The sequence below is a fragment of the Odontesthes bonariensis genome, chromosome 20 (genome assembly GCF_027942865.1).
Source record: "Odontesthes bonariensis isolate fOdoBon6 chromosome 20, fOdoBon6.hap1, whole genome shotgun sequence".
Classification (NCBI taxonomy): Eukaryota; Metazoa; Chordata; class Actinopteri; order Atheriniformes; family Atherinopsidae; genus Odontesthes; species Odontesthes bonariensis.
The window spans coordinates 16,522,505-16,549,115 of NC_134525.1; the positions used below are offsets into that span (position 1 = coordinate 16,522,505).

Genomic DNA, 26,611 nt, shown 5'->3' on the forward strand with positions numbered 1-26,611 from the left:
TGATTCATAATCTATTGCACAGAATGTCTGTGATGCCCTGAATTATATAAGTATTTGACCAATCATGAATGTTAAGCACAACAATCTCCACCTACAAGGTTCCTGGGCTTTCAGAACATGCTTACATTCAGCAGGGACTATTTGAGGGAAAATGGATTTCCCGGAGCCTTATCACAACTCCTTGTACTTACAAACCTCCAAAAGTTTTATTTCTTGTGTATGGTTTCTGATGTCAAACACAAAAAGTGACATTCCCTGATATTTAAACTTTAAAATGTCATCTTGTGACTCACCAATCTTGACCAATGACAAGTTATCAAACTCCATAACCTGAAGAAGCTGGAACCTGTTCAACTTCCTGTGACATGCAACGTCAAACATGAGGCACCCAATTCCAATCGTTCTGCTTCCCTTTTATAGCTAATCATTATGTTCAACAGCACTCAATGAGTTATTTAGACCTGAGCAAGTGGATGACAGCTCATATTTTCCTGAGAAAAGGATTTTCAAACTCCCCAAGGTAGCAGCAGGCAACTTAACCCTTCACCTCCCCCTCAAACAGAGGAAGAAACATGAGTCAGAGAGCATTTACATCACACTTCCATTCCATTATTATATTTCTTTACCCATTTATTTTGAATAGGTAGGTGTGTCCCAAACCCAATGTCAACGTTTTTCTAAGACACAACTTTTTGGTGTGATGAGGTTTTAGTGAAAACTCGTCCCAGTTTAATGGGACTGTTGATAGAAAGTGGTGTTTTAAATTCTGAAATTAGATGTGCATTTTAATATTTACAGAAACTTTAAATAAATTAATTAACTCTGTAAGTCATCTAAGTTAACCAACTTTTATGAGACTTTTATATAACAACATTTCTCCAGTGAAGGTGGAAAGTCAGTCTGCTTTGAAAACCAAAAAAAAAAAAAGACTGATCATTTGCTGATCATTCAGTCCAGACTACTGCTTTTCTGTTCAGAAGGCTCTGTGAACCATGTCTGAAGGCTGAAACTGAAATGTCAACTCTCTTTATTAATGCTAAAGCATTAAACCGCTGTGGCTTAATGGGCCAATCAGGTACATTAGAGACCACAAATGCACTGATCACAGCTGACCCCATTGCAGTTGTGTGCACAAAGCACAAAGCTGGAATGCATTACATTAGCTGGGCAGTTAGTCATCATCACTGCACTCAATTGGCGCAGAAAGAAGAGTGCCACTTCAGCTAACAATGAAGTGAAAATGACTGGCAAGAAAGACTGAATGGGAGAGATAAGGCATTGCAGAGGAGAGCGCTTCTGTCGGTGCTGGGTAGTTGTATTAAATATGAATCTTTACATGCATGTAGATAACACTGTGACCTTGGTCTTCAGGTCAGTTTCACCAAAAGGGTATCGCATGCGATTATCTGACTGGGACTGCGCTGTACTGAAAACAGCTCAATGACATTTTACTGCTTTTCTGTAGGTAGACAGGACGGCATTGATCGCTACTGGTACTCTCTGTCGACTAGGTTTCGCAGCATTTCATTACAGCTTAGTTGTTCAATAGCAATGCGAGGTAGAGGGTATGGGCAATGAAATCTGAGGCATTATCTAAAAACTGCAGAGCCATGTAGCTAAGGGACACATAAGTATGGAATGTAACACAGAGGGGGAAGTTTTCCTCGACAGCAGAATTGTACAATAAGGGAGTAAACAGAGAGGTCTGTTTCAGTATAGAAAGCTGGGTGTGAGCAGCATGTTTAGTGGAGAAGCAGCAGTAGTGAGTGCTGTGCCTCTCTGTCTACACAGGGGACCTCCAGGTAAGGTGTTGAGCATAGGTCTTTGCATTTGCAAGTACTTTGTACCCAGTACACAAGGGCTGCACTCGTGTGAAAGATCAGGAAAAAAACTGTTTGAAAGATTTGTGACAACTCAAAACTATGTATGACACGAGAGCACCGGTGTAGATAGCTGTTGGGATTTCAATACATTTTCATTACTCTCTTACCCGTACAATAGACGGTCAACATAAAAACGTGGCTGAATTTTTTCTCTGTGGACACGTGTAACTGTTAATGTCAATCAAATGTCACATTCACTGTTTGCAGTCATAACTGCAGCAATTTATAAATGGGTCACTTCTTTTAACAGGAAGTCCATCATGAACAAAAACAACATTGGTGACAACTGTCAAAATGTATCTAACGGTGCGTGAGGGTAGAGCTAAGTTGTATAGCTGACATATAGCTGAATGTGTTCAATCCATCAATATATCTTTTTATACCCATTTAATCCAATTCAGGGTCGCAGGATGTTTTAATGGTTGTCCAGGTGAGGCATCAGTGCGAGGACACACAATTGTTGACGAGACCCTGCTGAACCCACTCGTTGGGACAGCAGGTACCTACTGGCACAAATGTATGGCAAAGATGTGCACTGATGATACCTACAGAGGGATAAGATAACAACAAAATTGTCTCTCTAGAGAGTGTCTTAAATTACACTTGATGACTATACCCTTGCTGTAATTTCATTAAAAGCAAGTGTTTTGGCTGTATAAGGTTTAATGTTACAGGCAATGGCAGTAGAAAGCTGCTTACCATGCTAAAAACTGCAGCTTATATTAAGGTAGATAAGCACTTTCTACAATGTTGCTCTTGTTGGAAAGCGAAAAAAGACACCAATATTTATTTATATTACATAAAGATATAGAAAAAAATACAAAACTTGGCAAGCCTGCTCAGCGTAAATACAGTTGCTAAAACATGTTTGATGTTCTCAATTAAGTAAACACTCAATTCTCAGAAACATAACTTTTTATTTAGCTTATTTTCAAGAGAAACAAGTCATAACAATAGACTGTATATAAAAGGTCAAAATATAGCTTCAACTCTGAAAAATGAAGACATCAAGATATTGCTATATTTATCTAGATCAGGGTCTAAGATTTGCATTCTTTTCAATGGGCAGCTTGAGCCATTGAAGGATAAGAAGTCACTACCTGATTTGAGGTGCTGCCTGAGATGACACCAGCACCAGCGTGCTCAGATAAGACTTGTACATTCTCATTCTACTTCTTACCTTGAATAGATAAACAAAAGCTACTCCCTTATTTGGCCACTGATGCACACTGTCACCATGCATCAGAGGTCCGTTTCACGTAGCAGGTTTAGTGAAAACTCTGAGTTGATTAACCCTGAAATGAGGGAAACTCTGAGTTTTCCATTTCACAAAGGGAGGTAACTCAACCCCGAGAAAGAGGGGTAACTCTAGCCTGTTTCACAAAGAGAGGTAACTTAACCTCTCGGTCAGTTACCGGAGTAACAGACTCTCTGAACCTAACCTGGTCGGGACCAGGTTTTATTCAAGAAACCTTGAGTTTCTTTCTGTCTCCGCCCTCTTTCAGCCACACACCATTTGATTTCCTCATTCATTCAGTCAGCAGAGCGAGTTCTTCTACTTCTATAAGTCCATTAGGCACAGTAGGAGGCGACTTTTTTCACGAACATGTCCTTTTACAACGATCCCGTGGATGAAGGTGCAGCATTATTGCGCAGAGAAATAAATATTCGTCGGAGTCGGTTTTCAGACCGCGCATAGATTTTTGCATTGACAGACAATTATCTTTTTGAGCGGCACCATCAGAATGTGTTGGGACAAAAGAAAAAAAAGACATAAAAGACAAATAAATATTTGTATGAATAGGCTTAAAAAAGACATATATAGGCCTATTATATTTTATAAAGGCACTCGTGTCTTGGGGGTGGATTCCCTCCGGGGATTCCCTCAGCCACTGCCCTCCCGTTAGAGGTGGCGGTGCTGGGCAGCACCCGATGGGCATCTGCCTTCTTTCTGTTGGCTCAGTAGAAGTCTGTGTTAGTTTAAATAGGCTTAATTATTTAACAGAACATGATATAGATGATGACTCTAAATTGTCCTTCTGAGTGACTGTGAGTGTGTATGGTTGTTTGTCTCGTTTGTCTCTATGTGGCCCTGTGATGGACTGGCGGCCTGTCCAGGGTGTACCCCGCCTCTTGCCCATTGACCGCTGGGATCGGCTCCAGCCCCCCCGCGACCCGACTGACGGATTCAGCGGTGTATAGATAATGGATGGATGGATGATATAGATGAGAAGACATAGTTTATGTGTGTGAAAACAGCATTATGTTGGGAATAAAATAACTGCACAGTCAAATAGCCACTTAATATTTATTTTACAGTGTAAAACATGATCAAAATGAGGTACCTCCATGCCGAGGTCTCACCTGTTTGAACAATGTTTTTATATTTCATCTTAAACTGCTGCCAAGAGCGCTTCTCCCCTGCGGGATTGCACCTAAATGAAATAAATGAATGGGCTACCATTCAAGCAGTTTCCCTGTAATATTATTGTGATTGCAAAGGACTACATTTAAACTTACACTTTTGCTGCTGCAACGGTGTTGCACTTATTTCTAAAAACGTATTGAAACTCGCCAATTCGAGGTTGGTGAAAAACGTAGCCCCTCCTCTTCCCCGTTGCCATGGTGACTCGTCGAATCGGGGCTCCATTGATGCTGGCTTTTTAAAGTTGTGGTGCACGCACTAAACTCAAGGTGAACCTACTCAGAGTTGATTAACCTCACTCAAATCAGCGTTTGTGGAACCGGAAACTCAGGGTTTTCTATCTCAGAGTAGATCAACTCAGAGATCAGGAATAGACTCAGAGTTGGTTGAACCTGCTACGTGAAACGGACCCCTGGTCTCCAAGATCAACTCAACAGCAACAGATTTGAATGGGCTCAGCTCCTTTAAAAACCATCAGTTCCTCCAGATATTGATGCTTATGTACCACCTGGTTGCTTGAAAATGTATTATTGGGATAATAATTTGGTGAAGCTAGCTACAGGCTGGACAAATGTCATCATACAAACATAGTTACAAATGTTGTTTATCTTGAATATCTTCGTCATTATTGTCATTAGTAACTAAATACAATAACAACACATAAACAGTCTCTAAGTCTTTCAGACCCCACAATGGTCGCAAATGCACATCTAACATCAGGCAGCAATTCAAGTTAGATAATGGCATATGACCCCATGTCTCACTTGACTTGTGACCTCAGTTTAATGATTTGAGATCTTAATCACTAGTGTTTATCACTGTTTTTTTCAGTGCAGTATGGTGTTCATTTTAAGAATTTTAAGAAAGAATGGTCATAAGCTATGTTTACCTCATGATCGACTAGTTGCTGGCCTGTGAGGGACATATTGTCTGCATATTCTAAATCAGACCCATTTAAAGCTGCAGTCTGCAACTCTTTTTCAAGCATAATGCCTGGAACTGTCCGGGGATTCTGAAAGTAGTACATTAAATACCCCAATACAAAAAAAAAATGAGTTCTCTAGGTCCCCTATATGTCCCGCTAGGTCCCTCCAAAGCCAGCAGGTTTGTTTACAAAATTGCAGACCGGACCGGTAAAAGGTAACCAATCAGGTTTACGAGCTGGGCTCTGTTGCCTGTCAATCACCGATTGTGCACGCGCGATACAAGGTAGGCTCGTCCCCACGCTTATTTATCTGGACTATTGAACTTCATTACGGGCTATTCTACTTACTGTGTCTTCCATGATCGCAAATGACAGGTGAGTTGATGAATGAGGAGTCGTGTAGGCGCATCTGGCGTGCACGTCTACGTGCACGAGTTCTCATGTGTTTTGAAGGGGCGGGACAGGAAGTTGAATAACTTTTTATTTTTCGGTTAAAAAATAAGCATTTCTTGCATTTTGCGACTGCGGAGGTCACCGTTTTCAACTTCAAGCGTTCTGATAGATCATGTAAACTCTTAAAATGCCAAAAAGTAGGACTTTACGTATGACAACAATAAATCTTGCAGACTGCAGCTTTAATGCTTGGGCTGTGAAGTTTCAAATAACCGAGAAGCCAAAGGCCAGCTTATTTTGCATAAATGTAATATGATTTTCACCTAGACTTAATGTTCAAATCAAATCAAACCTAAGGGTAGTCATTTCTTGTAAGTGATACTAGAAAACAGCATGTCATTAACTCCTATGAGAGAGACAGCTAATTGCAAGTTGCCAACTCTAAAATAAGTTATCTCACTTCTGTACTTTCTTTTTCTTGGGTCATCAATTTGCTTATAAAAGCCAGAATGTGTGTAAGACTGTTTATGTCTCCTAGCAACAGGGAGATGTTCAGATGAAATGATCTGCAAATTTTCCTTAAATGGTCCGGAGGTCTACTCTTGTGAGTAGTAAAGGAATGGAGAGAGGATAAAATGGATATTAATAACTAAACAGAAAAGCTCACACAATTATGGAGGGGAATATAAAAATGTAATGAGCCATGCTAATGATCGCACCCACCTGAGTGTGGGATGAGTGGGTGCTCTGTCTTGTGGCAGGGCGATTCAGGCAGAAGCACGGGTCCTCTCCTACTGGCCACGCCTCCAAGGCGCAGGACCAGCATGCACTGCAGTAGCAGCAGTGCATGCTGGGTGACAGGGCGTCCCATGGAGGCCTGTAGGCTCAGCTCACTTCTCCTCAGGCCTCAGGGGCCAAGAACATTGAAGAGACACACCTGGTGAGACAAAAAAAACCCCCAAAGATCTGGGTTTAAAACAAAGCTTTATTACACACATGATCTTTATTCAGGCGCTGAAAATCGTGATCAGAGTATTGCAACTCCATAACCCTAACGCTCACAAAAGATTAACTTCAGGTGATGAGAAGCAGCAAAAATAAAATAGGAGCAAGGAAGATATGTGCAAAGAAGAGAGTGTGAGAGGAAAAAAAGTGTGCAGCGTTTTTCCTGTGTGTGTGCCTCTCAGAGGCAAAGAGTGACCTCACACCTCAGGTTCATGAATCAGAGATGGTCTGCATTACCTCACCACCTAACCTGTGTGTCTGTGTGGGAGTGTGTCCTTAAATGTCTAAAATTATGTGTCCTTTGTGCAAGTCTTTGTTCCAAGTCCTATGGTGCCTTATTTTCTAAAATGATGGAGAGCAGAAATAACAAAATGTGCATGGTACATTCATATGTTTTATATTACCAAGAGTCAATTTCTCCGTGAATGTGTATGTGACTGATATATGCACAGTACAGAGCTGCACAGCTCCTCTCACAGGTCAATTAAATCTTTTGGCTGCCGTAAATCAGATGTGTTTTTATTCATAAACAAACCCTCCAATTGCTGAATGTGATTATTAAACAATGCTTACAGCAGATTCATGAGGCCTGGAAAATTCTGCAGCTGCAAGGAAAACAAAGCAGTTTGAACAGCTCAGTTGTTCTTGATTTATTTCTTTGTGCGGGTGAATTGATAAGCAATCTGGACCATCTACATCATTACTTTTTTAATCATTTAGATGATGCTGTTATCAAGAATGATTTGTGATTTGAGCGGCAGCAGCGTAAGCCTCCCTGACTGTTCACCATAGGAGGATCTGAATGTAAAGCACAAGTAATCTGTAGCTGAACTTGCTGAAACAGCCTTGTTTTCTTTATTACTTGTGAAATTGGGCTTTTATCTGTTGTCCTGTTTATGGAAAAAAAATCTGTTTTGTAGTGCAAAAACAGAACAATCCTCCCTCTGTGACAGAGGTGATTTAGTGCGAAGGGGTGCAAATGAGCATAAATTACTCATATGGTGTTTGCTGTGTGAAGGCAGCAAAATATGAGAAAATCAGCACAATGCAGAAAAACAAAACCTGATGCAAAGAAAGAGGTGGTGGGAATGTTTGCTCTCCACAGGCAAACTTCATCTCCACTTCTCTGTGAAGTATGGATCTTCCTTCAAGCTTGGAGTGGCTCTCGGGTTGAACATGAGGAACCTCTCTATTCCTGCACCCCGATGAAAACCATGATGGTAAAACTTTATTCCAATTCCTCTCTGAAAGAAAAGTTTACTTTGCCTTTAGTGTCCGTGAATATGCTCTTATGCTCTATGATCTTGGGGCCTACACTCTCACTCTCATTTCTGTGAGGCAAAGGCAGCTCTGATGTGTGGTTTGTCGTCACCAACAGCGTAATGTAAAACACCTGTCATCTACAGCACAGAAAGCAAGTGACAGCTAGCGCCTCGCTCTATTCCATTTCCTTTTTGTCTTGTCGGTTCATACGTCAACCTCTATACTCTTTATATTTACTTTTAAGTCATTGTGTATGCCATTTTTCTACGTCTGCTGTTTGCCTTGACAGCCTTTAACCATGTGTTCCCTTCAGAAAGCTGTTTTACCTGTTGCTAGTCTGCTGGCAGGGACATTCTTCCTATTTGTCATGCAGTCCTATAAACGTTAATGTCTGTGTTCACTTAGAGAAAAATATGTCATGACCTGCTGGGGAAGAGGAGAGGCTGACTTAGGAAATCTTAGGAAGGTATGTGGTCAGAGATTTGAGACAGCTTTGGTACTTGCTTGAATTTCTCTGAGCATATGTGAAGGTCCCTAACATACAACCACCCACACACACACGTAAAGGGTGTGCTGACAGGAGCAAAATCCAAGATGTGGTGACAGTGGAAAAGAGGGTGGACTTCTTCAAGTAACCAGTGAGTCAGAATGCTGTTTCATCCTTCGTTACACTGGCTTGCTTTAGCCTCATGCATCACTTTTTGTTCAAATGTTTAGATTTAAAGGGGAACTGCGGTATTTTCAACATTAAGCCTCTTTTTGACATTTTGTACTGGATGTTCGTTGATATTACTCCGCCACCGCTAAGAAAATAGTGCGAGCATGAACGAGCTGCCAAATTAAAGCTGCAGTCTGCAACTCTTTTTCAAGCATAATGCCTGGAACTGTCCGGGAATTCTGAAAGTAGTACATTAAATACCCCAATACAAAAAAAAAAAAGAGTTCTCTAGGTCCCCTATATGTCCCGCTAGGTCCCTCCAAAGCCAGCAGGTTTGTTTACAAAATTGCAGACCGGACCAGTAAAAGGTAACCAATCAGGTTATGAGCTGGGCTCTGCTGCCTGTCAATCACCGATTGTGCACGCGCGATACAAGGTAGGCTCGTCCCCACGCTTATTTATCTGGACTATTGAACTTCATTACGGGCTTGTCTACTTACTGTGTCTTCCATGATCGCAAATGACAGGTGAGTTGATGAATGAGGAGTCGTGTAAGCGCATCTGGCGTGCACGTCTACGTGCATGAGTTCTCATGTGTTTTGATGGGGCGGGACAGGAAGTTGAATAACTTTTTATTTTTCGGTTAAAAAATAAGCATTTCTTGCATTTTGCGACTACGGAGGTCACCGTTTTCAACTTCAAGCGTTCTGATAGATCATGTAAACTCTTAAAATGCCAAAAATTAGGACTTTACGTATGACAACAACAAATCCTGCAGACTGCAGCTTTAAACACGACAGAAGCAACTTTTCGCAACGAAATTTGATATGGATTACCAGTGCACACCAGTAACCACTCCGGTGAGTTGATTATTTTGAAAACGGACGTTTATTGTGCTTTTACGGACCTTTTTGGACATGCGCATGACTTGCCATTCTGAAGCAGGTTGAGAAGAATCAAAATTAGGCAAATACCGGAGACAGCAGTAAACATCAAAAAAGCGGTGAGGGGGGTTCTAAAACATTGCAGACGACTCAGAAAAGAGGCTTAATGTTGAAAATACCGCAGTTCCCCTTTAAAACACTGGATTCAAATACTGGTGTTTGGGTTATTAATATATGTAGTCTTTTAATGTCAGCTACTTTAGGCTTTTATTGACAGCGGTCTCTTAAATTTGAACCAAGCCATGAACCCAGTTATGATGTAGGTATAGCACATTTTATATCATCCCCCACATAAAGACAGAGCTCCACAATGCTATGAGTGAAACTTAACTACGTTTACTTTAATCTGTACATCTGGATTTACTGGAGACCTCCATCTCTTTATTGGCATGAAAACTATCCCTGATGAAAATCTTATCCCATGGAAAACCAATTAAGACCTCCAACAATCTAAGACACCACAAGGTTTTGTGTGCCATAAATTTAAGAAACTCTGCAGAGACCCAGCGTTAGCCTGATTTAAACCCACATGTGCATTTGCATCGTCCCTTTTAATGTGAGTAACACAGTACAGACGGCAATGATTTAAAACCAAATCATCTGACTTGTTATCATTCCCATGCGGTGATTTCTAGTGAATCATCTCCTCTTTAACTCACCGCAAGTCCTGTGGGAGAGAAGTGAAAGAGTTTTCCGTGCTGTTCGGTGGTTTGACTCTAAATCATCTCAAGGGGCATTAGTACAAGCCTCCAACGCCACCACCTCTCTCCTACACATGGTCACATGTACAGTACAGGTGCACTTGCAGCACACACTCTAATATCTCCCAGGGACCTGGTGATGGATAACATCCCACAACATTCAGAGCACAGAGCAGAGGGAGCACTAGCCTCATAAAGTCTAAACATAGGATAAACGGTGTTGTCATATGAAATGCATGCAAAGAGCAGTATATAGTATGCAAGTCAGGATAGTGTTAAGAAACAACGTTCTTCTGATTTTGAGAAATCAGGGTTTTTTCTTTAAACTAAAATCTCTTTAAATTTTGTCCTTATTGCTCAACCACCAGACTGATGATGCTGTTGATGCACCTATCTGTCCTTATAATATGACTGCACTCTCAGAGAAGCATCGGCTCGTGCCGTCCACCTTTTTTTTTTTCCCTTTGTCCCTGGCTATAATTTGCTGGATACTTCCACGTTGCCTTTCCTTGTTGTTGGAGGTTGTTGGGCCTGTATGCAGCCTGAGAAGATGACAGCAGGTGGAAAAACCAGCACTACCACAGCCCATGTATGATTTCATGTAATCCATGTCTCTGTTGATGCCAGACAAAAAAAAAAAGAATCGATTCATTCCACTTTATTTATACCGCATCTGTCACCAAATCATGTGACTGAGACCTTTAAACCAATGTTGCAATTAAGGCCTGCCATTAGGGCGGTTCCGCGCCAACTCTCCCAACACTCCAGGTTCATGGCATGAAGTCTTCTTGAAAAGCTTCTGTTAAGTTTATGTTACCTTACAAAATCCTAAAACTCTACATCAAATACTTTTTCTTGTTTTGAATTTTAAAATGTTGGCCTTCAGAGCTGAATTATATCATTTCAGGGATTCTTTCAAGGCTTAACCACTTACTCATTCTCTCTTACTGTTGGAATAAAGTTTAGCAATTTGAGCAGAATATTTTTAGATGCATTGTCAGATGCATTACATGAAAACCATTGCATGAAACATTTACCCTTGAGTAATGAGTGTCTGTTACTGCATTCTTGTGTAAAATCCCAAACTAAACACAGTTATTAACAACAGTTTCAACCTGTTGCCTGAGCCAACACAACAGATTTACTTTACAAGTACTTCTCAGCACTTCTTTTTACTGTTTTTGCCTTTGTTTAAATTGCAAGTAAACATTTCTGTACATTACATTCATTAGGGTAAAAGAAAATTGATGAAATTTCAGAAACTAGTGAAATCTATAGACTGTATGTAAAAGATGCACATACTCAAGTGAAACCAACGCAGAACTGCCTGCAGAACTTTAAGTGTAAAAGCACTGAGGGCTGGCTCCAAACATCTCAGCTTCCAATAGATTCCCATTAAAAAAAGAGACTGATTTCCATCCATAAACAACACTTTGGGTTTGTTGTTTCTGCAGACAATAACAAACTATGAAGATTACTTTCTACGACGGTGCTAACCCTGATACAACATATGAGTTGTAATTCCCCATTGCTGCCTGTAGGGGGAGTAGTTTAGGTGACACTCCTTTGGGTTGTATTTAGGGTTATAAAACAATGACCTATTCGGCTGTTCAGTAGACATTAGGGATCAAAGACACAGATTTTTGTCCATTAAAGTTTCAGACATCACTCTCCAGCTCAACCCTCTTTCTAAAATGGTCCCTTCTTGTTCAAAATAACCCAAATGGCAACACCCAAGGGCTTCAAACCAGCATTTCTCATACCAATGAATGACTTCACAATGACTTAATCCAGTCCCTATAAAGTCTATGCTGAAAACCCAAAAAAACATGAACTACTGTAATTTAGTGGTTAGAGCAAGGACAACATTTACAAAAGTGAGGTGAGGTGTCTCTAAGCAAAAAAATGAATAGGTACACAATCTGACCATCAACATACAACAGGTGACACTGCTTGGACATCTGGAAAGTCAGTACACAGTCTCCCACAAAAATCGGTAATAACTGCATTGGTCCACAGAGCGAAAAAAGAAGCAGTTTTACAATAAACGCTCTAAGGTTGTAAAGGTTGACTAGACATTCAGGGCTACGGAATAGTTGTATGCTTATGTTTGCCTTTCAAAATCTTAACATACACATGTTTTGCATCACCGGATACTGTCCTTTGCAAACCACGACGTGCATATGTTTTGCATAAAATTAAACTGTCATAAATGTGATATTGGTGAATTATTAGATGCTCAAAAATGCTCAGAAGAAAACCAAACTAAGATTTTTCAAAGTAGCAATTTGGGGAAAATAGTCAGACATTTTGACAAAAAAAATCTTATTTGCTTTCTCATGAGTCAGTATTGAGCTCACTAATCAAAATGTCATCTGTTATTACATCTTGTTTGGACTACCTAACTAATTCAATTTAATACATTTGTATGCAGGTTCAGTAATTTTGAGGGTCTTAAATTGAAGCTTGGATGTCTGTACAAAACCAACTTTTAAACCATGCATTTTATTTGACAGCCTTGGGGATGATTATATAGATGCAAAGACCTTGCAGAAAAATGTAAAAGTAGATGATGACTGATTCAGTTGCATGTAGACAATACAGACACACACACACACACACACTGATGGGATAGGATGAGCTGAGGTGTCAGCTAACTAATCAATTGAATTCTTCCTGCAGTAACGAGTGGAGAGAGGATCATATCAACACCACTATTGATTTTGTCTGAGGGGGACTTTGTGGTGGGTAAATTGCACTATACATAATGAATAGGCTCCCGAATAAATGTTGGCTTTGTATTCATCAAATTGAACACATAGACACAACACACACACACACACACACACACACACACACTCATAGGCTCACATGCTACAAACACATTTGTCAGATGTGAGTGGTGCAGCGATGATCCATCTGTCCAAACACAGTCAGGGGAGTGTGAGATCGGGGGTCACACCACAGTGCTGATAGATGCCTCTCCATCTCACTGCTTTTTCTCTCTGGCCAGACAGCGCGCACACACAGACACACACATGCAGACAAGCACTCCAGTAAAATCCACCCAGACTTTGCTTTAGACCAGAGCACACAAAGACACCTATTGGGCTGCCTTATAAAGCTCTATGTCTGTGATGAAGAGAGCTTATTTGTGTATGTGTTTGGATGCAATTGATTGGGTGTTCGCCCGTTTATCACTCTGTCTGTCAGGCGGGTTATTGCCGCTTTTTGTTTATTGTTCTAGGTCTTTGTCTGGCAATTGCTTTCTGTGAGTTTGGCTTCTTGTGTTTAGTCCAGAGGACATGGAGAAATTACTGAGATGTTTGCTTTGCTTTTTACTTTGCTGTAAAGGGACAGATGATTGATTTCTGAATGTCACAGTGACTGATCAGGTTGTGACTGAACTTAGTTATTGGTTAATTGTGGAATTGAATTATGACTAATAATTGAAAAGTTGCTTTCAGGTTGGCAGCTTCACTGACAAATAATTGGACAAAAGAAAAGAGTAGGTGACTGACTGACAGATAAGCTGCTGACCGAGTGACTGAATGCTGCATAAAACACAACATGATTGACAGAGTGGCCAGTGGTCTGATTTTTTTTCTTTTCTGTCTGTGTTTCTTGTACGTAGTGAGATTTTTCAGTCTGTTAATATTATCTGTCCCTTGTCCCCTCCGTGTCTACCTTCCATTGACCTTTTCCCTCAATGTTTATGCTTGTAGTGCACCTCAGTCTTCTGGGTGTCTCACAGGCTCAGTGAAGGATAACGGAGGGAATGATGGAGTGATGATTTCTCCATCAAGGCTCATCGTAGCACAGCAGGGCCGTTTCCGCTTGGCGATCCCGAGATCGGGGGGGCAGATTAATTCCATGGGAAGAAATGTTTGTGTCTCTTAAAGTGGGACTGAAAAGTGCACTTGGATCAGATGGCTTGTTTGTTTCAAGCTTTATCTGGAGTGCGCAGTGTGGCATTTGGGCCACAAATCAAATGTGCACATATACAGTTTGTCTTTTCGTCTCTCTCTACACACATCGGGTGTGTACTGCTAAGTAAATATCTCTTCCAAATTTCTCCAACCCCAGAATGCATTTCACGCTGCAGGTTCTTTATTCTCTGCTGAATTCTCACTGCAGTCGGATTGAGTAAGTCACCCTGCTTCTGTGTGAGAAAAAGTAGTCCCACATTGGGGACAGTGGATTCATGTTATTGTGTTTTATATACAATGTATTATATATTACTTTGCAGCTCCTACTCAACAAATGTCTCAGCTCTCTTATTAAAACTATTTCCTCCCTCCTACACTTAAAACTTTTCAACAGGTTAATGGTTCCACAATTTTGAATACGCAAACTCAAAACTACATGTCAAAAAAGGCTAATATCAATTCCTCAATGACAAACATACAAAGACGCAAAAGGTTGTTTCAGAAGTTGTCGCTATTCTCCATACTGCCAAGTTTAAAATACATCTTTGTCAGTATGGTGAGAAAGCGTCCTTTACCTTTAGCATACTGACAAAGATGGTTTCCACCTCACAGCAGCAGGATGTGTCTGTATCTGGTTGAAAATTCATTGCATATTTTTAGTGTAATATTGTATCTTTATCCACAGATAATCTGACTCTGGGGCCAAATTTCATTCCGTTCCGCAAACAGCTCTAAATTGGAAGTGACATTAAATTGAGCAAATAGTGAATCTGTATTTCCTTGTCGGAATGATGATTCCAATCTGTTGTTGGGTTTGGGACCTCTGCATATGATAAGGAAAAAAAAACAGAACTTCACCAATGTCTGTTTATTTACTGCTCTGAAAATGGAGGGAAGGGAGAAGGTTGATGAAGCCCAGGTCCTGGGGATGGGACGTAATAGTGAGTGTTTCTGGTGGTGAGTTGGTACATTGCAGAGTCTCTACTTTGTTAAAGTTTGTTGCACAAAACCTCTGCTGAAACTTTCTCAGCAGATCTTCTTAGGGTCAATTTAAGATAATGTCACCCTTCTCTGCTCCTGAGTAATGGTTGTGCAAAGGATGGCCTCTGTAATATTTTTCTTTCTTTCTTTCTTTTTTTTTTTTTTTTTTGGTACAAGCTAAAAAACACAATGAACACTCCAAAGGCTGTGTGTACTGTATTGTTGGAAGGCTTTTTTTGACTGGCCTTGATGACAAGCCTGACCACAACCACAGCTCTGGTCCAGATAAATCTGGGACGTAGATCACACACATTTGCACACATTTACCGAGCCACAAAAACACACACACGCACACACTCTCTCTACTGTCTTGCTAAAAAACACACCCAGCAATTTTAACAATCCCACTAGTCCCACCCTAAATCTCAAGAGGTTTCCAAATTCTGCTGTTATTTTTTACTTAGCTCTCTCACACTCTAACACTCAAGTAGATGATTTATCACGCTCCTGAATACAGTCTGCTTGTGTTTATCTGCAAAAAAACAACTCCATGTCCACAGCATCCAATATGTGGCATTGGAAGTGACATCAACCTTAAAAAGAGAGAAACATACTTGTGAAAAGCTCTCACACACCACCAGACAACAATTACTAGTGCGACTTGGTCCTTTGTTGATGTTGCTGCCTTCGTGATTGCAATAGGTACTTCAATATGACCTCTGCTTTAAAACCATTACATAAGATCCAGTTGGGTAGACCTTGCAGTGCAGAGTTAAGGTTGTTTACTTCCACATTTAGGTCAAGGTAAGGCAGAGACAGGACTTTAACTTTGTAATTCCTTATTTATGTTGTTTTGCATGTGTCTGCTGTGTATTTTTTTCTTTTTTTTTTCATTTAAAAAAATGAAGGTATGAAGCAATTGCCACTTTCTGGCTTGCACAGTTTGGCCAAAAGTTTGGAAATAGCTGGCCTGGTTTAGGTCAAATGTAAAAAACAACAACAACGATGAAAAAACACTATCTCCTCCTATTAAAGCTTACTAATTAACAGATGAAATCATCAACTGTCACAGTTACAGATAAGATGTGTTTTGTAGAGGTTTAAACATGGCGAACCAAAACAGCTTTCTTTGTCAGTGGAAAAAGACTGTGTTACATTCAGCTCAGTGACAGGATCAGCTATCAGCTTCCATGCACAAGATACACTCCGCCTTTCAGCACCAATTACCATAGGTCCACAAACTCCGAACCTGTCCGAATCACTACAGTATGGCCATACTGCTGCCAGAGATATCTGTATTCGATGATCACCTGAAAAAAACAAAATGAAAAAAAAGTCCTGTTCCTGACCCTGGCACTGATCGACTGTGGAGGCAGCGGCTCTGACACATTGTTTAGACCCCGAGGCAACTGTCTGAGCTGCTCAAAGTGTTAAGAAAATGTTGTTCATAGGGACCAAGTTGTCATAGACACATTACAAAACTGGAGCCCTTAAATCTCAGGGACAAAATCCAGAGTTTGTCACCACAGATCTTAAAACTAAATCTCACTGAGAGCCAGGACTGAACATAAACATCTATCCTAAAATCCTAGGCTGATCGGGGTATTGCACAGGCATGACAGATTTTGTGCACCTCGAAGCCTTTGTTCTCTGCCTACCTTTGTTCTTCATTAGTTAAGCCAATCCAGAAAACAGGAGCTATGTCGTCCAGTGACTGATCAAGGAAGTGGTTACAAAGATGACCACAAGACTCCAAGACTTGCATACAAATAACTAGCCATACATAGAGGAAATACAAACACTGAAACTCCAAATGCACACTCACCTGGTACTGCAGTGATAAGGTGCATAAAGCCCTTCACTGAGGAATGGCGACATTTTTAAAGCTTTAATTACATGCTTGGCTAACGGGTAGTCGGCTGTCTCACTGGGCGCAAAATTATACTATCACTGTCTACAGCTGTGGACACATGCAAAGAGTAAAACCAACTTGAATTCACACAAACCCACTTGCCCTGTGAACCTCTGAGGTGGAGAAACAGAATGTGGGCACTCACTGCCCTGTCAGTATCAAGGGTAACTACTAACTACAAGACCAACCCATTGATCTACACCCCCCAAAGGTCATGGAAATGCTACTTTGACGTTAGCCAGAGTATAAATGAAAAGAAAATTATAGCCATTGAAGGGTAAATTCCTCTCATTCAGCTGAGAATATGAAATTACTGAATACAGACTTTTCTTCCCTTTTTTTTTTGTTCTGCACAGGAGGCTGCAGTTCCGAATCATCCAATTACTAATATCGCAATCAATCATCAGCTTTAGCAATGACACAGTATGCCAAGGGGGGTGATGGATGAAATCTTTTCCTGATTTTACAGACGACGTTGGATCCCTTCGGTTACACTTGCTGTAAATATTCAGAGCTTTTTACTGTTTTTACTGCTGGAGCTTCTCGAGCAGAGGTGTAAAGTAAAACCCTTACCTCTTGCACTGCATTCAAACACAATTTGCAATACTCAGTTGCATTTTTACGATTAGGCTAAATATTGGAATTTTCTCATTAGTATAATTTCACATAATTATTGAAGGCACTATAATCAATGTTTGTTACTCAACGGAGATTTACAACCTTGTTTACCTCATTAATTTGGACAAACATATTGATCTGGTGGCCAAAAACATTATTATGAATGAACGCTCACATTATTCCGTTGCTAATAAATGTGTAAATACTGTTTGACAAATTATTCAAAGGTCATTGGTTTTCACAGAGATTAGAATCTGTTTTCTACTTTCCAGAAGTGGAGTAGATCTAGATCTAGATCTAGATAACGTTCCGATGTAAAAGCGCCTTAAACCTGCAGTGTATCTAATAGCCAGGGAGCGTACTCCTATAAGTGCAAAGAGGAATAAAATGTTGGCACATAAACCAATGGGTGATGTGACTATGGATACTTTCCCTTTTACTTAAAGAGTCTAGGGTTTATAATAAAAGATTTTTCCTCACAATGGTTTGTTCGAGATTTGATTCAAGGCTTACGATCCCCTTTTCCAGAACTACTCTCATGTACTCTCATGTTACACCTACCAGTACAGTTAGAGGCATATCTTCAATTTAAGCACAGGATGAGTAAGACATATTCCATCATTTCAATCATTCAGTATATAATAAACGTGTTAATAAATTCAACCAAACAGCATTCTGTCTCCTACACTACTATGAAGTAGATATGGAGCAGCCACATCTTCGAATGTTGTTACTGTATGTCTATGGTGGCGAAAATGTCATATAATTAGAATTATTATACGCGCCTGTTTCCCGGTGTAGACCGTGCAGACCGAAGTGCAGACCGAGCAGTAAACACGTGAAACAGGCGCGGCTGTCGGCAGGTTGTAGCACACAGTGATACGAAGGGAGAGAAAATAGCGCCAAGCGATTGTGAGGTTTGACCTGTACAACGATTTTGTGATGCAAATGTATTACTCTTTTGAACGCATATTGTTTTGAGAAAAGCAAGACGCTTTATTTTTGTGACCCCAGCCAACTAGCCGGACTACCTTCGTCAACACCAAAACGAGGCCGGAACTCGGCTCACAGGACGCAGCAGGGGGTAAGTCAATGTTCATGCACGATATCGCTAGTATGGCATGTCATACAGCTTCATGTCAAAAGAGGCGAACTATCCCTTTAATATTTAAAATGCTGGATACTTTTTTCAACCAAGAATTTGAGTTTCTTGAAAGTTTAATACCCTGCACACCAAAGGGGGAAGAAATAACAACAACATGCTAACCCTATCCTCATGTAGTGTGTTTTGATAAAAGAAAGCTGCTAATTTTTGTCCCCATGTTTCCCCCTCTTTGAATCTATAGCTCCAACATAATGTAGTTAGTAGCTCAGCTGAAGAAAAAATGAACACTGATTGATGTGTTTCTGTGATATCCATGAAATATATAGTACCATAAACTTAGCATTTTATTAGTGGGCTTTAAAGTTGGTCAGTTTTTGACATTCCATCAGTTTTTCCACACTTTCACGTCCAGTTTAAATGACAAATAGCTAAAGCTCTGGCATTCTAAACCCGATCTTTCACTAACAAAAGTCCCCATTGTTCAGACCAAATAGGAGGCAAGGGGGCAGGAATGAATGTACAACAATCAATCTTACCACATGTTACTTGCAATCAACACATCTAAGATAACAAGCTGCCAACTCCAACAGCATGGTAATTATATGCCTGAAAAACAACAACAGCAACCTCTTTGGCAGAAAACACACACACACCCACGCATACTCTGAAACACAGGGAAATAAGGGACATACATATGCAGGAGTCATAAGGATGTTGTCTGGAGATGAGTCATATTTTTGTTTCTTAAGAAATATGTCAGGAGTGATGGTAAATTAGCTCTTGGTTCCACTGGAACCAATTAATTACCAGTGTGCACGTGTGTGCATCTCTGTGTGTCTGTTGAGTGTCTAGCCTCTGTCCTGTTAACATTACAGATAGGCATAATAGCTGAAATTTAGAGCATTGATGCAAAGGGGATATAATGCTTGGTGAAAGGCAGCATTTCAACAAAAAGAGTGTGGCCAATGTGGTCTTCGATAGTTTTTGAGTATGCGTGTGTGTACCTGCTGAAGCCTCCGCCTCCTTGAACTTGTCTCCCAAGGGTACACTGGAACAACAGAGGAGCAGAGTCTGAGACGGAGCCTGCAGGCATACAATGTGATCGTGTCACTGTTAGACGAAGCAAAGAGACCTATCTCCCTTTCACTCGCCTCTCTACCTGTCTTTCTTTCGCTCTCTGCGTGCCACGGAGGAGTTTGAAGGATTGCATTTTACTGAGAGCTGAATGGACAACTCAAAAATAGAGAAGCCAAAGACTTCTAGCCACTTTCATAACTAACCTGCACACCTTATCTACAGAAGAGTCTCTGGATCTATCAACCATAACTCCACCTCATTTCCAATTTACCGCTGACCATAACCAGGATCCAAGAAGTGGTATTTTGCTTCATTAAGACCCGCCTGTTTCATGTGCATCGTATTTTACTGTTTGTCACAAATAAAGGCAGAGGGAAACCTTTAGCATCAGTTTTGAAGGTGCTAAAGGTGTATTTCCATGCCACTGATCATTCCAGGGCACTGCTTTAACACTGTGATGCAGTGTTCTCTAAGGCTCTGTTTACATTAATTAATTTCGCCATTGCTTCGTGTCGGCGTCTTGCAAACTATTTACATTTACACTGAAACGAGGATCGGCTGATTCGCTAGTCACATGACTAATCAGCCATCACATCACATGATCGCCCTTGCATCTGGAGCATGAGCAACTGCTTTATATTAACAGATTTATCAGGGCTGCTCTGGACATTCGAAAGTTCTCGCGCCATTCTTCGGCGACAACAACTTGGTCCACGAAATTGTCCCACCATGCGCTGCTTCTTCCCGGTCTAACCCAAAAGCGGCGCTCCATGTACAGCTTGCGTTGCTGCAGTGGCTGGGTTCTCATTATAAAAGCCGAGTAGCTAGAGCTCAGCACTGCGGATCCTCGTTTTTCACCGTTTACAACTGCTAAAATCAGCATCGTATGCGAATGCTTACGTGGGCTCCGGCGTCTTTGAATCCTTCCACCTATGAAGTCGTATTCCAGTATTTTAATGTAAATGGACAGTGCATCCGCGATAGAAACGATATAGAAACAGATTAGTATAAATGGCACCTAAACCAAGCCATGAACCATTCCTAAACCTGTCTGATTCGACGCCTACACCTTCTGTAACTAAACAGCCACTAAACCAGCACATTAAACCGAAGGAACACAGCGAACGCAAAAGAAACAGAAACCTTCAGAGCATTATGAGTTTGGTCCCCATAAGCACTAACACATTGTTCTTGGAGGAGTCGGTGACATTAGCAGAAAAGGTCCCTAAGAGGAATACTCACACACCCAACTAATTTGCTATTTACATTTGCTTTGAGAGAATTTTTCAAGTTGACTCAGAAAAAAAAAGATATATAATCATATTCACTGTAAATGTGCCAGTTTCCCTTGTGAGGAAATTCAACACTCAACATTAAAGAAGATCTTTTTAACATCAGGGCTTGGTGATTAAGATTCTGCAGGGAGGCAGTAATTGCAATTCCTTCCGTGTGATCCCGTGTATTTTCCCCACGAGAAAGGCCAGCCTCAATTCTTTTTCTTTTTTTTAGAAAAGAAAAGCACAACGTACACACAGGGCTCTCAAGTCTCACGCAATGAGCGTGAGACACACGCATTTCAACAAGTTCACACGCTCACACGCCACACATGCCATTTCTCACGCTGAGAAATGATCAACTTTGTCGCACAGAAATTCTAATGGCCGATACTATAAACGAGTCAATAGCAGGTTACTGTGCGCTCGTACAGCTCAGAACTATAGCTCTGGTACAGCTGTCTTGATTTAGCAACCCATCGGCAAATCACAAAATAGAATTTCTCAGCCAATCAGAAAACAGAATTTCTTGTTGCCGGGTGTGAAATAGCTTTCAGCTGCAAGCACGCGTCCCATGAATGCACAGCGGACATAACCTTTATGCTCTGAATGCGTGCAGAAGTTGTAGACGAGCTGGAGGTGGAAGAGAACCGTCAGGATCATCAGCAGGTCATATCTTCATTTATTTGAATCTTTTGTTAGTTACTATAGTTTTCCTACTCCTTGTAAAAGACCAATACCTGCCGATTAAAGTGTTCGTTGGAGTAGTAGACCTAAATATTCAGCACACACCCTTTGACATGAGCAACTTAATGAAAAATGAAAAATATGTAGGAGTGTAATTAGGCTTCCGTGGTTCATTTTTTTCAAAGGTGACTGGTATGAACAGATTCCCAATAAGACTATCTACAATTGCCAAACTGGCATTAGTTCTGCCACACTGAAATGCTGATGCAGAGAGGGTTTTTTCCATGGTGGGGCTCAATAAAACCAAGACAGGAACACGTTGGCTCTGAATGGAACTCATCCATCATGACTGTGAAAATGGCTGACATTGAGCCACAGTGCTTTAAATGGGAGCCCCCAATATCAGTCATCAAGCATCAAAATCTGCCACAAACACTTACAACACTCATAAACAAACACACACAGAGAGGGACTGCTCAAGGGGCCCATTTGGGGTTATGTTTGTTTTTCTTAATTTAATTTGTCTGGTTTTTTTTGTTTGTTAAGACTTTGCATACCTAAAACAATTTATTTTAAAATATAGCAGAATTTAGTGTAAAAGTGAAGATTTGTGATTTTGGTATAAATGAAACAATTTCTTTGTTCTTTAAGTAGCTAGTTTATGGCGATGGGATACTGCAAGGGACCCCCCCCCCCAAAAAAAAACCCAGAAAGAAACCCCCCCACGCACACGGCCCGGCCCCTGCCCCGCCCGAATCTCACTCCAAGCAAACTTGAAAACTTGAGAGCCCTGCGTACACATCTTGCAACACACTCTTGAAGGAAAAAAAAACTGAAGAGAAGAGGTAACAGGTGCTGATACTAATAGAATGGGGAGCTATCGATCATTACTTGTCCTCACCATTATGTGTGTGTGACACATTTTTCTCTTGAGGAGAATAACAGCTTGAATATCGCCCTGAAATATCTTTGGTAAAATGGGAAAACATATAATGTTCAATAAACCTTTAGTTTAGTTAAATCTCTGTTCACCACTTATGTATTTATTTCTTTAAAAAAATTTTTTTTTAAATAATTTAACCTTAATGCCATTCTCCACTGTGCAGCATGAATTTTCCCCACTCACTGTCTATTGATTTAGTATTTACCAATACTGTCTATTTTAAGTACTTAAGTCACTATTTCAAGTACAGAGCTGTTTTACTGCAAGGTAAAAGAGCTTAAGACCACACACAACATCATTGTATCACCCACATCAATAATTGTCGTTATCTACATGCTTAGGTCCAAAGGCTTAATTACCATGTTGTCCCTTACCGTATGCTCATTAAGCATTGTGACAAAGCCTTTTTTTGCAGGTAGAGTTCCTCTGCAAATGCCACTTGGAAGGTCATACGATACACTGAATTATCTTTTCTCCAAATAAACTCCTCGTGGTGATGTGATCATTGGTGACATATGTTGAGCAACTTTAACATGAACTACTGTACTATCCTAAGGAAGACCGTTAACCTGAAGCTCCATACACTTTCGTAGTATTTCGTACGAGAGGGGGCATTTGAGAAGCTGCAATATTTTGTAGACAAGGACAGAAGATCATCTCACCTTGAAGGAAAACTAAAAAAAAAATATTCACGCAAATTTTCTGTGGGTGTCATCACAGATGCTGATCCCTCGGCTTGTCATGCTACACATACTAATTAGGTCTCACTCTAAATTTTCCACACTGTCTCTCATTCCTATCAGTGACACTCTGCCCCCCTTTGAAAGCATGAAACTCCAGACAGAAAGCGTGAACTGCACAATTAATCCACTCCACCGCAGAAATGCTAAATCATCAACATGTCACATGAGATGGACAGATGGGCTGGGGGGAATGTAGATGAGGAAAAGATAAGATCACAGGTTTTTCAGACCACACAGGGGAAACAAAGAAGCTGGCTTGGGGAATTGTCCTTGTCTGATTGGCCTCGGCCTCTATATTGTCCATATTCAGCCAAATGCAGCAGATCTACATTAAACACAGTGGATCAACTCTCACTCAATGGGCTCTAGATTGAATACATTTTAATGTGAAGGTAAAAGTAGGCTTTTAAAGTGGAACAGGAACTGCTGACGATGCCATTTGCAGTCGGCTCATATTGCAAGGGATGGACACTATACGTCTTGTTATTGACAGGCTTTAAACAACTAAAGTAAAAGAAAAGAAAAAAATCACTGCTGGGGAACTGGGCAGCTCTAATTTAGTATGTTAATTTTAGGAAAAACAGAAACATAAAGCTACATACAGGTGAGTTAGACGAATGGCTGCAGAAACGTAATTAGGCTGAAGAATGCATTGAGGGCTCAAAACTGTTTGTAAAGGTGTTTTCAGGCCTATATTCTGTTTGCTCTGGTCCAAATTAATTTCATAGTCAGAGAATTTTCATTGGTACATCTAAAAGTGATGCATTTTTTCTGTTTGATCATGCGAAAGGATTTAATAAAAGCAATGCAACAACTATTCTTCCACTTAGGTGCGAACTAGAGGGATAAAACTCAAAGAGGGTCTGAAATGCATTTCTGTCCAAAGAGGACTCAGACGAGCTGCTTGCAACTACACCCATTTATATTCAGATTTGAGTTCTTCTGGCCATTGGAACTGAAGCTCAAGCTTGGGTCAGAGGTTGGATGATGTTCTCTTATAAGGTCTCAGTAGCAGCCATCCCTCAGTGTGGGTGTTTGTGTACTAGACAAGTTGAAGGGGATGCGTCTGCCCTCAAGTTAGAATTTATCCGAAGAACATCACAGGCACGCAGTTTCCAATAGTTCAAGTGATTTTCATGTGGCAGCATTATGCAGGTTTGAAATTCATGAGCATTGATATTGACTTGATACTATGTACAAGCAGATATGTTGAGTTTAGGTATCAGAGTCATTATCAGGAAAGAAGAGATGGAATAAAAAATAGACAGAACAGTGACAGCATTAAAGCCAACTCTTATTGTGTATCACAGGACAGACTTGGAACCTCTGTGACGTCTGATAGCAATATGTTAGATTGCAGGGTGGGGCATCTGCGGATTGGTCTAGTTCATGTAGCTTGATTAGTTTCAGGTCTTGGTATTTGGTAACATTTTATCTCTTTTGGTCCTTTGCCGTGTTCAGAGAAATTATTCTCATTTGATGTTTATGCTATGTTTACAGTAAGACTTCCACGGAAAGATAAAAGTACACTGCTGCACACACTGCATTATTATGTAATATATAATATTATGAAACAGTAAATAAACTGCATTATTATTGTGCTTTTCTTGTTGACCCTTCAAAGCAATTCTACACTACAAGCCACATTCATGTAATACTTTTTAGAGCATACAGTCTTACAGGCTATGCAGTGCTTATTCTTTATCATTCAGACATGCAGTGTTCAGTGTCTTTCCCAAGAATACTTAGACATGTGGAATAAGAAAGCCAGGGATCAAACGACTCCTGAGTTACAGTCCAATATGTAGCAATAATCGGTCCTATGATCCTAAAGATCTCTTTTTTTTGTTTGTTTGTTTTGGGTGACAAATGAGATGCTATTTAAAAAGTTGAACTTTCTCAACTTTCCACCATGAGTAGCACTAGCAGACTGGGGAAATGCACCTGCAATTCAGTTAATCAAGACACAATCTCACATTATTCAAAGTAAATGAGAAATGAGACCACTGAAGCCTGTCGGAAAGCGCTGCAATGGATTTGTAATACTAGACAAAACAGCTATAGTCTTCAACAGTGATGAGGTGGGTGGTATAAGTCAAGCTAACAAGATGACGGATGTTAATCACTTTACCCTTCAGAGGATTTAATGTTGTGGTTGTATATCAGGATTTATACTTTGTTCCCATAGTGACATCTTGAAGTAGATGACTTACATTTCATTACTTCAAATTATACCCTCGTAATTTTTTCCCATAATTCACACTGAAAAAAGGTGCCATTCAGGGTATGCTAAAACAAATTTTGGTATGAAACTTGACAAGGAGGATGTCCCTTCTTCTTGTTTTCCTAAATTAGATACAAAACTGCAAACATTATGTTGAAAATAGATATGATTTAATATAGCAAATTTTATTTACTGCAATGGCAGAAAGATTCTTTTAAAAGAATTCAAACCTAACACCATGTTTAGCCAACCTGTGCTGACATAAATCAAGAATAATGAATCACAGTCTGGTATTTACAAAGTGTTTTTAGACCACAGCACATTGACAGCATACAGTACAGACCATAGGTCTTCAGCCTGCAATAAAACAGGGCTCTTTACAGACACCTTACACCATGACTGCCTTCAACTACCTTGTATCCAAAAAAAAACATTTCAGCTGTTTTATGGGAATATTTGAGAATGTCACTGGCAGACAGATAATTGCGAGTCTTCGGGGCACCCTGTCACTTTGCCCCCAAAACACTGACAACACATAATGAGTTTCTTCTAATTGACCCAAATGAGCCGTGTAGCAGACAGAAATCACTTTGATGGTGTGTCATCACTTTCCTCTCTCAAAAAAAAAGAAAAAAAAGAGGACTAGATGCTGCAAAGAGTAAAGATGCACATCCTGTCTGCTTGTCTGAGTATAAAAGAACTGAGTGTGTGATCATACATACCATCTGTCGGGACAAATCACACATCAAACAGACTTAGAAAGCTCTAAATTGCCACATATCACAGATGCAGAGTGTCTAACATTCATCTGGGTATAACAACAAAGATGGAATTAAAGAAAACTCATCCCTCCTTCCTGTGAGGAGGTGGGTAGATGGCCTATAATTATTATATGAATGGATGTGTCAGCAGGTATGCAGC

The 26,611-nt window shown here is 40.4% G+C and overlaps 1 protein-coding gene across 4 annotated transcripts in view; it reads right to left on the bottom strand.

Annotated features, from left to right (window-relative positions):
- The window catches only part of sema5a (sema domain, seven thrombospondin repeats (type 1 and type 1-like), transmembrane domain (TM) and short cytoplasmic domain, (semaphorin) 5A), a 141,318-nt gene that overhangs the window by 97,006 nt on the left and 17,701 nt on the right, over positions 1 to 26,611 (bottom strand). For 2 of the 4 annotated variants that reach the window (XR_012767694.1, XM_075452099.1), the window contains exons 2-3: positions 19,747 to 19,825; positions 6,350 to 6,563 (exon numbers count right to left, since the gene is read on the bottom strand). Coding sequence is in view for 3 of the 4 variants with exons in the window: in XM_075452099.1 (XP_075308214.1) it covers positions 6,350 to 6,497 (148 nt within the window). In the remaining variant the exon portion in view is untranslated. The remainder of the gene's footprint in view (positions 1 to 6,349; positions 6,564 to 19,746; positions 19,826 to 26,611) is intronic. The other 2 variants (XM_075452101.1, XM_075452100.1) reach the window with 2 other exon arrangements.